The following is a 14,136-nucleotide window of genomic DNA, read 5'->3' as shown; positions in this document are numbered from 1 at the left end:
TTAAGAAACAGGAAGTAGCAGAGAGCAGTTCTCATCTCGCATGATGAGTATCATATGTAAACATGCTTCTCTCTCCTCAATCTAGAGCCAAGACACCAAGTGGTGGTTTGGTGGGGGAGATACAGCCCCTCATAAATAAAACCACTGATATACAGACTGCATAATGCATACAGTATGTTCCATCTAGAATGCAAATAGGACTATTTCCACAAACCGAGGACAGTTTGCAGGTATCTGTATGGCTCTAATGCACCTCATATATAGTTTTAAGGTGATAAAAAAAGGTTACATTTCTCTACCTCTCTACATAGAATGAAACAGAAACAGAAACACAAGCAGCACAGCGAATGGTATTGTCTGAGAGGGCCTCGGTAGGTTAACTACATCTGGTCCAACCCTCCATAACTGCTTCATCCTTCCCCTCCTGGCATTAATTAACTAATTAACCAAATAGTTAATTAAGCACATAATTAATAAATTAAACCTTTAATAAATTAAACAATTAATAAATTAAACCTTTAATCAGTTAATTAATCAATTCAACAACACACTTGATTTTTCTCTTTCCCTGCATGCATTTCACCACCTGAGGACTGTGATTATTTAATTGCGTCACTTTGATTACTTGAATAATCCGCTAATCCTCTTACAATTTTAATAATCCCTAACATGTTTTTGAATGATTTTTCAAGATGCCCATCCACATCCATTGTACGACCAAAACGGTGGTAGAGCAATTATCAACTTTATCGAAAATGCTAGTTTTGTCAACGTTTTGATCTGAATCATTGTATATGATCACAAGTAACTCTAAAACAGGGCTAAACATGCATTTTCACATGCATTTACTACTCCTTTAAAACAAAATGCAGGAAAAATAAAATACAGGAATAAAAGTTAGTGCAGGGTATGAATGAATAATTATTTGATTTAATAAAAAGCAGCGACAAAAAGAAAAGTCTTCAGTCTTGATTTAAAAGAAGTGAGAGTTGCAGCAGACCTGCAGCTTTCTGGAAGTTTGTTCCAGATATGTGGAGCATAAACACTGAACGCTGCTTCTCCATGTTTAGTTTGAACTCTGGGGACAGAAAGCTGACCTGTTCCAGATGACCTGAGAGGTCTGGATGGTTCATAACGTAGCAGCGGATCAGAAATATATTTTGGCCCTAAACCATTCAATGCTTTATAAACCAACAGCAGTATTTTAACGTAAATTCTTTGACAGACAGGAAGCCAGTGTAAGGACCTCAGTTGTACACAGATGTTCTTAAAGCCCCCATGAGTAGTCTAATGAACCATCGTCAGAAAAACTACATGGAGCATCATGCCTGACCTCCTCTGCCTATGGTGTGTGTGTGTCTCATGCTGATAAGGTTTCTTATCATGTGACCAGGGACGTGTACCGCGATGTGTGCGCTCCTCGCAAAAAGAGCTTGACCTTCTGTCTATGAAAAACAACCCCCTTCATAATGTGAATAGCTCCTTCTAAATATAATCCTCCCCCTATGTGACTTACATTACGTGACCCCGGATCGTTACTGAGAAAAGACGGATCCAAAAAAGAGTACAGACAGTCCTGAGTAATCAAGTGCTCATCAAATTCAGCTGGTGACACCAAGTTAATGATTTACAGTATGTGACGTGAAATGGAAGACCTTTTGGATGACTGTGGTTTAAGACTTTCTAATCCCTTACAGGTCGAAAGAGTCCAGTATCTTTCATTATATTCATGAATATATCATATGCATAATCATGTTATAATTCATTACATTTTCTTGTAGCTCAAAATAAATCTTCTGAACAACTCTTGCATAATTTATACTTGTTTTTTCCCCTTTTCTGCGTTCCTACAGTATCTGCATTTCTGGTAGAAAAGACGCTTTTTCTGGTGTATTTCTTTGACTTTATTTTTGGGCATACTTGACTCTGCTTTTGTAGGCCTATAGATGCTTTAGCTACTCTACATAGAGTATATAGTATATAGTTAATTATTGTTTATTGTTTATTGTGTCTTATAATCCCGTAAGGGATGGGTCCTCGGACATGACACAAAAATAAATATTCATTAATTCATTCATTCATTCATTCATAGAGGAACAAATCCATAGAGGAACTAAAGGAAGTGTTTGTCTCCTTCTGCTGTCTCAGGCCGCCTGGAGACATGCCGTTCAGAAGGCCAGGGCCATGCCAGACCCCTGGGCTGGGTTTCACTTGGAGGAGGTTGAGACGGAGGCTTGCATACGATACAGGTGCCTCCCACACAGCATGCAATATTAGTAGCCCTGTCACATGATATACAGTAAGTCGTAGTATACAAATCATATGTACTACAAGTCTATTTATGTGTGTCAGTGGGACCAACCCCCGAAATAGGGAGAAAATACTGCTGCCCTATTTACAAGTACAGTACTGATATCATATCCATTGGCTTCTCCAGGGCGTATTTTCATTTTAGACTGCAGCACAAGCAGTCTTATGTAAGATGTAAGAGAGCTGGCTGCCAACCGCAAAACTGTCCATGAAGCCAAATGAAGTCAGCATAGCAACAGGCTGAACTAAATGGGCGTGGATCAAAGCTACACACACGCTTTTGTCTGGGAGCCGGGCAGAATTCCAGAGCCTGTATTCGCCTGTGTTTGAACAGATACACACCTCAATTGGGATCTCATAACGTAGACATGAATGAAGTGTTGAAGGCTGTCTTGAGTTTTGGCCTCCAATCATGTCCTATGTCCTCTTTTTCATGTGCTATTTATAACCTGGTTGTAACCTCACTCCACCAAAGCTTCTTGGATGTTCAGCCAGTGGCATAATTGCGGTTCAGCCAGTGTTAGAGGCTGATTCCTGATTGGACAACCACGGTACACAGCGTTCTAGGCTGAAAGACTTCCTGGAAGGACAGGCAGGCCTGAATAAATACTAGACTGGGGCTCTAGGACTGCTGATCTGTGTGTGTGTGTCTATGTCCGTGTGTTTGCATGGGTCTCTTATCAATTTGTGACAGACGGTACCGCATGCCCAGTTTCCTGTCCTGCCATATGCATTATCACAGCCACAACACGAACACGGTGACCCACACACACACCACACACTCCTCCCCCCATGGATTCAGTGTAGACGAGAGATCCCAGACAGTGTAGGTCTCTATTAGGGGTGTAACAATATATCGTGCCGCAATATATCGCGATACAGAAACGTCACAATACGTATCGTCAAGGTGAAAACAATATCGTGATATGTTTATTGTATGTCAGTGAACGCTGGCTACACAACGCTGGTAACAAACACGTCTTTTGTCTCTAGGCCTATCCATGATATTACAACAGTTAAGCTCTAAATTCACAAAGTGTAGTGGAGTAAATCTAATTTTTGAGATGCACCTGTACAGTAAAAGGCCTTATCATGCTATGTTCAGCAAAACCAATAGCTTGAAAACAACTGTACTCTTTACTGGCCACACGGTTGGGCTTTCTGTATACAGCAGCATGTGATGCTAAGAGATGTGGATTTGCTGTCTTCTATCTCAGGTACAGCGCCATCACGGGTGAGTGGGCAAAAGACCTGATCCACATCAAGATGTCTGCACAGGTACGACCAACGCTCAGAGATCCTCTTACAATTTCCTCATTCAGTGATGATGCATTTCAGACGGGTAGAACAAAAATAGTGTACCGTTGTCAGGAACACAAACGGTCACAATAGCTTGTTGACTTCTAGCTTAGATTGCTATTCTTGCACTTTTGCCTTCAGCACTAGGTGATGCTCTTAGTCACTTGTTTTAGAAAGGAGATGCACTTGTGAGTTCTGGCAAGTAGTGGTATATTAGCTTTTACTACGTTAAATGCAATTATTGTTAACCACTTTGGATAAAAGCGTCAGTTAAATGACTGTAATGTAATGTAGCTTGTTGACTGGTGCCTTGGTTTTCCCACAGCCCTTTGGCAGAGGGGCCATGAGAGAATGCTACAGAACGTAAGTTTTCTCTCATCATTAGTCTACTAATCAGAATCTTTTGCGTTTCCGTCCTCCTCTCCGGAGGTTTTTGCCCTCCTGTTCGTGCTCCAGGGCCGTGTATTTAGCCTCAGCCCTCCTTGTGTAGAGTAAACTAAGCTGTCACCTTTCAAGACTGCACAAGCTCATCACGTCCGCGTACCGTACATTACCCTGATCCCGAGGAACTCAGTCTTTTATCCATAGATGGTTAAACAGTCTTCATGTTGGCGTGTGAGTGTGTTTGATATTTATTCTCAGTGAAATGTTAATGTCTTGGCTCTTGTGTTACGGCACTGCTAATGTGGCATACACTGAAACTGAAAATCCTCATCTTGAATTTTCAAAACATGTCTTTTTCCCATAACTCCTGCCTGGGGTGTGTATCTGTAAACAGCTGGAATAATACTGTTACTATTATAAGATGTAACACAAACATCCCTTTCATAAAAAAAACATCTGAGCTACAACATCAACCCCCACCAACAGACAAGCCCCAACAAGCTGGTTCTCACAGGGAAACGAAGGCTTTTGATACAGCGGCCATGACATATTGAGGCATACTTACTGTGGGCTCTTTGTATAGGCCTGTCAGACTCTGCTGTTGACTAGGCCTGTCAGGCTCTGATGTTGACTGGTTCTAGAATTATCTTTCTGATAGGACTCAACGTGTCAAAGGTGATGGTTGTTGCTCTGATATCTTCATATTCTCTGCTCCCTCTAACTGGAATGGACTTCAAACATCTCTGAAGCTCCAGACTCTTGTAACACTGCATAATTTTAAAGCTCAACTCAGACCTTTTAATGAATCTTTGGGATTCTGTTATTTACATTCTAGACGCTCTAGATTTCTCCCTAGACCTGTCTCTCATGTGAATGTTTCCTCTCTCTTTCCAGGAAGAAGCTCTCCAACTTCTCCCTCAGCAGTAACTGGAAGTCGGCCTGTAACTATGTGGCCAAGAGCTACATGCAGCCGGTGGACAGAGATGTCTACCATGAGGACGTCAGGCTGCAGATGGTGGCCAAGCTCTGGGGAGAGGAATACAACCGCCACAGGCCTCCCAAACAGGTACGAGATCAAACTATGTCCACATTCGCTTTATTCACTTAAGCTGCCATATTAGTCAGTCTGACGTAATTGGTGGTGTGGATGCTGAAGTGCCCGTTGATTCCAATTTTACAAGTTCACTATAAAAACACCAGTTCAAGTACCAAAATAGTCAAAATAACAGGCTGAATCCACTATCGGGGTTACAAACTCATCATTACCAGACTTGTTTTTCACTGCTGCTGTTTTCGCGTTTGGAAATACATGGATGTGAATCAAGGTTATTATAGTTAACGAAAACTAACTAAAAAACGAAAACTAGGTGTGAAAAAACATTTTAGTTAACTGAAATAAAAATAAAAACTAGACTTTACAAAAAAACGATAACTAACTAAAACTGCATTGTGTGTTTACAAAACTAACTAAAATAAACTAAAATTATAGAGAAAATGTCCTTAGTTTTAGTCTTTTTAATTTCATACATAAGTCTAGTATTTTGGGTGGATATGAAATCTATCCTCCATTTTATTTAGCTGTGTCCCTGCGCAGAAGTAACCTGACGTGTTCCAGATGGTTTGTTTCACACAGAGTGAAACAACGTGAGCTCACGAGATCAGGATGGTCTCACCAGGCTAGCACAGAAGAAAAAAAACTAAAACTAATACTGAAACTAATAAAAACTAAACTAAAACTAAGCATTTTCAAAAAATAAAAACTAAACTAAACTAGCAAACCTGCTTTAAAACTAATCAAAACTAAACTGAAATTGAAAACAAAAAGTTAAAACGATATAAAAATAAAAACTAATGAAAAAAGCAAAACTATTATAACCTTGATGTGAATGCAGCTGATGGCTAACAATGCACCAATTACGTCACACTGACCAATATGGCAGCTGAAGTGAATAAAGCAAATTGGGTTAGTTGGTTGCTTGTTTGGTTGGGCAGCTACAGGTTTAGTTGCCATTTCTCCACGATTCCCCCCGTGTCTCAGGTGGACATCATGCAGATGTGTGTGGTGGAGATGACGCAGCGGCCGGGCAAACCGCTCTTCCACCTGGAGCATTACATCGAGGGCAAGTACATCAAATACAACTCCAACTCTGGCTTCGTACGGGACGAGAACCTCCGACTCACCCCACAGGTAGGCGGGGCTTAGTGCTTACCTTCCTCTAAAAGTCTTGGTTGTGAGGATGTATGAGCCGGGGGCGGCTGTTTAGCTCAGGAGGTAGAGCGGGTCGTCCAATGATCGTAGGGTCGGCGGTTCGAATCCCGGCTCCTCCTCCGACTACCTGTCGAAGTGTCCTTGGGCAAGACACTGAGCCCCAAATTGCTCCCAATGAGCAGGCTAGCACCTTGCATGGCAGCTGCAGCCATTGGTGTGTGTGTGTGTGTGTGTGTGTGAGAATGGATGAATGAGAGGCCTTCATTGTATATCGGTGCAGTCCATTTACCATTTACCATGTGCACCTCTGCTGAGCTACCCTGCTCTCCCGATCTCACTCTCTCTCTCTCTCTCTGTTCCTTTAGGCGTTCAGTCACTTCTCGTTCGAGCGCTCGGGGCACCAGTTGATCGTGGTGGACATCCAGGGGGTTGGAGACCTGTACACGGACCCCCAGGTCCACACGGAGAAGGGGACGGACTTCGGGGACGGAAACCTGGGTATGGCCTCTCCGTCCCCAACCAGCTAGTCTTTCATGGCGTACAAAACGTACGTCTGTGCAGATTCCCTTGGTGTCTCTCGTTTAGGAATGTGGTGGTCCTTGTTTGCGTCTCCGTGTCCCAGGTGTCCGGGGAATGGCGCTGTTCTTCCATTCCCATCTGTGTAACACGATTTGCCAGAGCATGGGCCTCTCCCCGTTCGACCACGCCCCGGCAGAGAAGGGCCAGCTGAACTGCACCAACAAAATGCTGGTGAGGGAGGTGCACCAGCTTCCTGTACATCTCTACACACCAGCTTCCTGTACATCTCTTGTAAAGGAAAAATCTTACTTGGTTTAGTTTAGATTTCAAAGAACACGCTGAGTGGTCAGTCAAGCTGGTTTTAAACAAAGACAATAGTTTTATTCTGTTACGATTCTGCAGAGTCGGACTCTAGCACAGGAAGTGAATCCGGGCAGAGTGAGTCAGATGTGGACGAGGTCGATAGGTTATACAGTGAAAAAGGAAGTGACATAGTTTCAGGATGAAGAGGACAGGGAAGTGATGTCACACAGGAAGAATTTGTAGTTTTAACAGACTGATCTATGAGAACGAACTACAAAGTTAGAACAACAGTCAAGTAGGAAAACAGAACACTTTGGTGAGACTTGAATTTCATTCACACTCTTCAGACACGATTACTTTAAGCTGACGCATTACAACTCAACTCAGCTTTATTTATAGAGCGCTTTAAAAACAACCGCGGCTGCAACAAAGTGCTGTACATGAGTAATCATAAATACATAAATACAAACAGTAACAAGCAATGAAATGATAAAAAACAATAAAAGACAGTAGGGCAATTAAAACACCACATCAAACGCATGAGAAAAGGTTTTATCTAGCTCTCCGCCCCTCACACCACACCTGATCCTCCCACCCTTCTCCCTCGTCCTCGTCCTCCTCCTCCTTTCTCCTCCTCTTCCTCCTCCTCCACCAGAAGTCAGCCAAGACGGTGCTGAGGGGCTTCGAGGAGCCCTGTGGCTCTCCCCGCGTCCGCACCACGTCGCTGGGCCGCGCCCCCGCCTTCCTGTCCCGCTACTCCGAGACCTCGTCCATGGACGAGAGCATGAGCGACGCGGAGTCCGACCCCTGCTCGCCCCTGATGCTGCCCTGCTCCCCGCTCGCCGCGTACGCCCCCTGGGCCAGGTCCCCTATGGGTGGGTAGCCCGGGAGCTCGCGCTCTGGTAATACGCGGGGTCGAAGGTCACCCTTCGTCGCAGTCTCTCTCCTCTAACGGTAGTTTCACGTCCACAGGACGGTCCTTCATGAACGAGGCCAACAGCAGCAACAACGACAACAGCTCCGCTGAGCCAGAGCACCAGGCGAGTCTCGGAGGAAGTGACATCATCATCCTGAACCATGACAATATCGGACAAGATTTGGGAGAGCTACGGTTGTATTACCCAGCTCTCGGCAGCCTTGTAGCGATGCTGTAATGCGGTTTCTTTGTTGCTTTTTGGTCCCCAGGACTGTGAGAACGGAGGGGACAGTGGGTGTCCCAGTGAGAGGAGGAGCGAAGGGGACGTCAACGACCACGCAGACGTGGTGAATGCTCTCTCCCATACCTCCCCTCCGCCCAAATAATCTACTCCCTTTATACCAACACTCTGAGGAAACTGTTAAAATACAGCAATATGCACACATTACCTAAAACCTAGGGTGCCAAAATGCACATTATCTGAAAAGGAGTTTGTTTAACAGTCACGTGTCTATAGTTTCATGTTGTAGCATGCCCTAGCATCATAAATAGTCCCCACCCCCCTTGTTGGAATACCAGAGTATGACCTCTGACCCTGAATGAGGTGTGTGGTTTCACATGCTGTACCGTGTTATTCGTCACGTAGGCCCGCCACATCTACAACAGACACTACTCCGAGTCGGACGACGACAGAGGGGTAAACGAAATATAGTCTACAACTTATCTTCATCGTCGCCATAATCATCCTTCTCCTCCTCACCCTAATCTCAAAACCCTTCCTAACCATAACACTCCACAGCCTGTGTTTGATCTCTCCTGTATCTTTTCCTCACTCCGGTAACCTTTCTGATTTAGCGGCCATCCTCCCTCTTATGTCAATGTCTTGCTATTTCTTCTGTTCCCTCGGTAGAGAACGGTGCTAGCCGACAGCAGACCCTCCCCTAACGATGACGCAAATCCCGAAACCCCAGAGACTAAATCGGTGACCAGCGTTTGCATGGAGGCCTTTAGACCATGTCTCTCCCTCTGCAGTGTGGAGCACGTTGTTCTCCGTTTACTTCAGATTAAGACCCAGTTGCAAACATGCTTGTAGCAGAAAACGCATTGTTTTTATAACGATTCTGGGCCGAATCCTCACAGGAGATGCATGTATTCAGCGTGCATGTTAGCCTGGTACGACCATCCCGTTCTCGCGAGCTCGCATTCTGTTTCACTAACGCAGAACGGTCCAGCCTTCGCCTCCTCCAGAGCGATTATGCCAAAATCCAGACCATACCGGGCCAATCAGGGACTGCGTTTTAACTGCTGTTCCGTACCACTGTGGAAAGCAGCCCCTGATTGGTTCGTGTCCCTGCCGCTCGCTAAACAAACATGGCGGCTCCCGAAGCAACGTGGTAACGTTAACGTTAGAAGAATAAACGCAGCTATAAGTGCAGTTATTGACTTAATCACAACACTTAAACAAGAACAAGAGTATGCACTAGCGGAGTTTCTCGGTGGAAAAGACGTTTTTGCCGTTCTTCCGACTGGATTTGGCAAAAGTTTGCTGAACGCTGATTGGCTGAAGGTGTTTGTCAAGGCAAGTACCCCCGCCCACATAATCGCTCTCTATGGGGCGAAGGCCAGACCGATATTGCGGAGCGAAGCAGCGAGCTCGCTAGATCGGGATGGTCATACCAGGCTACGTGCATGTGTCTGGAGTGAGGATCCGGCCCTTACTGCCCTCCCCTCTTCTCTGGTATCTGCCATCTTCCTCTTCCCAGTCCTGCCAATCCCTTCTTACTCTCCATTCAATCCTCGTTGTGATGAAATCACCTCACCTCAACCTTGTCAAAATCACGCCATGATTCCTAACTGCCTGTCGACAATGACGCTCTTTTCAAACGCATGCCTCAGAAATGATAGAAGGACATACCAGAGCACACACGCAGTCTTCAGCGAATTGTGGAACATGAGACCAGTAAAACCTCGGGACGCTAGAACCTGATTGACTGGTGCGTGTATGCTCGCGTCTGCCGCGTTGACACGCGATGTGCATTAAACGGTTTGGTCGTGTGTGGTTGTGGAACGAGCACGACAAGCTTCACTCCTGAAGTCTGAGCGCGTGTGTGTGTCTGTCCACTCCTGAAATCTGACCGTGTGTGTGTCCACTCCTGAAGTCTGAGCATGTCTGTCCACTCCTAAAGTCTGAGCGTGTGTGTCCACTCCTGAAGTCTGACCGTGTGTGTGTCTGTCCACTCCTGAAGTCTGACCGTCTGTGTATCTGTCCACTCCTGAAGTCTGAGCGCGTGTGTCTGTCCTCTCCTGAAGTCTGAGCGCGTGTGTCTGTCCACTCCTGAAGTCTGACCGTGTGTGTCTGTCCACTCCTGAACTCTGACCGTGTGTGTGTGTGTGTGTGTGTGTGTCCAGCTGACGGAGGACAAGTGGAGCTTCTACCACTCGTCCCAGGCTCACGTTCACAGACCGTCCTGCGTGGCCGTGGAGGTGGAGAGACTCAGCAACCTGATGCTCAACCAGGGGATCGGAAAATCAGTCCTGGGAAAGGTGGGGGTGCGACACACACATCTCAATCATTTATTTATGTCCACATAATGAAACAATGCATACAGGGACACAAATACTAAAGGCACAGACTAGTCTACACTCACAATTAATATGGACAATGTCTTTCAGATACAGATAGACCCGCTCTACCAACTGAGCTAAAGCCGCCCCCAATTAAGAGGGAACCTATAGGACTTGGAACTTAAAAACTTCTCCTTCTCCCTTCTCTCTCTCTCTCTCCCCCTCACTCTCTCTCTCTCTCTCTCCCAGGTCCACCTGGCGATGGTGCGCTACCATGAGGCGGGTCGGTTCTGTGAGAAGGACGAGGCGTGGGACCAGGACTCGGCCATGTACCACCTGGAGAGGGCCGCCATGTGTGGGGAGCTGGAGGCCATCGTGGCTCTGGGGCAGTGCTACCTACAGCTGCCTCATCACATCCTGCCAGAGATGGAGCTGGAGGTATGGTACTACACGTGTGTGTGTGTGTGTGTGTGTGTGTGTGTGTGTGTGTGAGTGAGTGTGTGTGTGTGTGTGAGTGTGTGCAGGATGTTGAAACATCCAGTGGGGGGAGAATGCACCTGGCCAAACTTTTCAAACTACGTCTGAGTGGATCCTTGTTCAAAATGAGGAGAGAAGTTACAGAAAAACTTTGGACACCAAACGCTTTGAGGACAGGCGGAACTTTCCGGCCAAACACCGGTGAAATGGATTAAACTCATCGGCGTTCTTAATGGACTATACTTCAAGAATGGGAGTTTTACTACTCACCATAAGGATGGAAAACCATTTGGATTGCCCTTGTCGAAGTACACTCTGCGAGTATTGAAAAGGTTACCACTTTTTAGTCCAACTCTCCCCGGAGCCCAATCCCCGGGCTCCCTTGAGGAACGGGATCGAGGCGCAGTTGCGTTTCGTGAGGGAGGTATGACATGACAAACAAATTTGCATACAAGGAATACAAACATGGTCACAAATGGTCAACTGATGTTCTGACCCCCTCGGACATGGGGCTTTTTGTGTCCTTCCTGGGTCCTCCTAGGAACACGTTACAGCTGTAGGCTAACTGACTTCCAAGACAACCATCTACTATCTCTATTGACTCAGGGACAAAGGAATGCTGACTCAGGAATGCTGACTCAGGAATGCTGACTCAGGACAGGACATGTTGTAACTGACCTGTTAACCTACTTATAAAAACACAGTTCTTACTAAAGTGAAGTTTATTCATTATTCTTAATAAAATGATTACTACATGAGAGTAATACAGTATAATACAGTATAAAAAATATACTACAACCTTCTAAATGTTTGGATCAGAAAAAAGGTTGTTCTTTTGTGGATCCAAATAAAAGCATCTAAACTGCCCTATTCTCCCACAGGTTGACTATATTGTATATTGTCATTTATATATATATATATATATATATATATATATATAAATCTCAATTGCCTGAAATGTCACTTTTGTAGTCTGTTTTGTTGTGACAGGCCTTGTGTTGTCATGTATCCAGAACAGTGCAGGAGGCCGGGCGAAGGGCTTCAGGTACCTGCTTCAGGCCGCCGAGGCCGGGGACAGAGCCTCCATGATCCTGGTGGGCAGAGCCTTCGACAGCGGCGTCAACCTCCCACCTGACAGGTCAGACCGTCCAGCTACCAACAGGCCAGGCGTGACGTCACGGTCACGTATTATCGTGATGACACGGCTCTCGTTCCGCAGGAGACAGAACTGGGAGGAGGCGGTGCACTGGTACGACTGCGCCCTGAACATGAGCGACGACGACGAGGGCGGGGAGTACGACGGGATCCAGGACGAGCCTCGCTACCTGCTGCTGGCCCGCGAGGCTGAGATGCTCCAGGAGGGGGGCCACGGCCTCGACCCGCACCCCGAGAGAGCAGGTGAGGGGCGGGGATTGGGTGGGAGGGGCTGGGATTGGGTGGGAGGGGCATTAGCCTCAACCTGAAGTACTGGATGAAACAGAGCTTCACACGTTATGCATTCATGTACATTCTGCAGATTAATTTAAAGGAGGGGGGGGAGTTTTCCCTCTTACTCTGACCTGCGGTGCGGTTGCCTAACATGCAGTCGCGGTCTCTTCCCTGCAGGGGAGCTGTTCACAGAGGCAGCGGGGGCTGCGATGGAGGCCATGAAGGGCCGGCTGGCTAACCAGTACTACATGAAGGCTGAGGAGGCCTGGGCTCTGATGGAGGAGTAGAGAGCTCTGATGGAGGAGGAGAGAGGACTCTGATGGAGGAGGAGAGAGGACTCTGATGGAGGAGTAGAGAGCTCTGATGGAGGAGTAGAGGACTGATGGAGGAGTAGAGGACTCTGATGGAGGAGGAGAGAAGGAGCCATATTGTCGGACAACACTTTTTATTGACTTACAGGTCATTCGGCTGCAGCCAGCTTTTTTTTTCTTCATCTAAATAGAGAGCAGGAACAAACCAAAGCGCAGGGCTTATTCTAACATAGTAAGTCAGTAAGTTACTTACTTACTTATTCTAACACGGATCCGTTCTGAATGTTTACAGTTTACACGTTCTTTTACAGTGCCATCTCCACATGCTGTTTATTGTGCGTTTGGGCTACTGTGTTCTCAGGCTTGTGTCTCCTGATGCTTCGCTGAGGGTATGTTGGTGCTGGTCTCGTTTTTAATACGTTCCCTTTTCTATTCCCGCCCCTCGTCGACCCTTTGGCACAGTGAATGTGGGTTTACTGAAAGAAAACCGAACAAAACCGTTTTTAAAAAAACAAACTAATTGATTCATGTGTTCTCAGTTTTGTCTAAAGGCCAGACTGTTAGGGTAAATGTTGTTTTTGCAAAGCTTGCATGGGATATGTAAAAAAAAGAATGTATGTGGTATGGGAATGTAAAATAAAAGTTAATTGAGTCAAATTCTGTACAATAATCCTGTTATTTCATTCTGCTATCTGTCATATGTCACCAAGAAATGTTTTTTCTTTTAAATGTTAACAGAACACAGAGAATATGATTATTTCTTTAACTGCCCTCCTAAGAAGAGAAGAAAAATGGTCCAGTGTCACTTGTCATCGTCACCCTTGCTCCTGCTTTTCTTGACGATTTTGATAAACTTTCCGAGGCTGGCTTTGAACCCAACCACGCTGACGCAGTCGTCCATGTGGATCAGGACCAGCTCCTCGCCGAAGTGCGCCGCCACGCTGGACACAAGCTCTCCTCTGGACTCGGTGCCCGAGGCGGCGAGGTACATGGCGTACAGCTCCGCCGTCGTCCACGTCTCCGTCATGTTCTCGGCCATCGTCGAGACGACGGCCATCAGCGCCTCCTCCACGGGCGCCATGATGGAGGAGCGGCTCGCGGGAACGGCGCGGAAGCGGTTGTAACAGCGGACGTGGTACTGCGCGTCCGCAGCGTGCAGATCGATGACCCCGCTGAGCCTGGCCGCGACCTCGTCGGCCCACTGGTCCCGTCTCTCGTCACAGACGTGCTCCAACTGCCGCTTGAGCGTGACGCCGCCGTCCCTCTCGACGGGTTTACACTGTCTGAACCCGACCCAGCTGTGTGGGTTCTTACTGCGCTTCGGCGCGCACTCGCTCCCGCACAACAGGCAGTCTCGCTTGAACTCAAAGTCACGACATTCAGACCTCGACAGCCTTTTGGAAACATCACCAATG

At 46.4% G+C, this 14,136-nt stretch overlaps 1 protein-coding gene across 2 annotated transcripts in view; it reads left to right on the top strand.

Annotated features, from left to right (window-relative positions):
- The window catches only part of eef2k (eukaryotic elongation factor 2 kinase), a 14,871-nt gene extending 1,504 nt beyond the window's left edge, over positions 1–13,367 (top strand). The window contains exons 3-19 of one of the 2 annotated variants that reach the window (XM_084459759.1): positions 312–371; positions 2,149–2,249; positions 3,528–3,588; positions 3,935–3,972; positions 4,888–5,059; positions 6,032–6,181; positions 6,568–6,700; positions 6,825–6,952; positions 7,680–7,899; positions 7,997–8,064; positions 8,210–8,287; positions 8,587–8,637; positions 10,350–10,484; positions 10,755–10,943; positions 11,996–12,120; positions 12,202–12,380; positions 12,588–13,367. In XM_084459759.1, coding sequence (XP_084315885.1) covers positions 312–371; positions 2,149–2,249; positions 3,528–3,588; positions 3,935–3,972; positions 4,888–5,059; positions 6,032–6,181; positions 6,568–6,700; positions 6,825–6,952; positions 7,680–7,899; positions 7,997–8,064; positions 8,210–8,287; positions 8,587–8,637; positions 10,350–10,484; positions 10,755–10,943; positions 11,996–12,120; positions 12,202–12,380; positions 12,588–12,697 — 1,998 coding nt within the window. In that variant the 3' untranslated portion in view covers positions 12,698–13,367. The remainder of the gene's footprint in view (positions 1–311; positions 372–2,148; positions 2,250–3,527; positions 3,589–3,934; positions 3,973–4,887; positions 5,060–6,031; positions 6,182–6,567; positions 6,701–6,824; positions 6,953–7,679; positions 7,900–7,996; positions 8,065–8,209; positions 8,288–8,586; positions 8,638–10,349; positions 10,485–10,754; positions 10,944–11,995; positions 12,121–12,201; positions 12,381–12,587) is intronic. The other variant, XM_084459760.1, reaches the window with a different exon arrangement.
- Positions 13,368–14,136: the final 769 nt, after the last annotated feature.

The sequence above is a fragment of the Borostomias antarcticus genome (assembly GCF_949987555.1).
Source record: "Borostomias antarcticus genome assembly, chromosome: 29".
Taxonomy (NCBI): domain Eukaryota; kingdom Metazoa; phylum Chordata; class Actinopteri; order Stomiiformes; family Stomiidae; genus Borostomias; species Borostomias antarcticus.
This window is presented reverse-complemented; position numbering and strand designations above follow the sequence as displayed.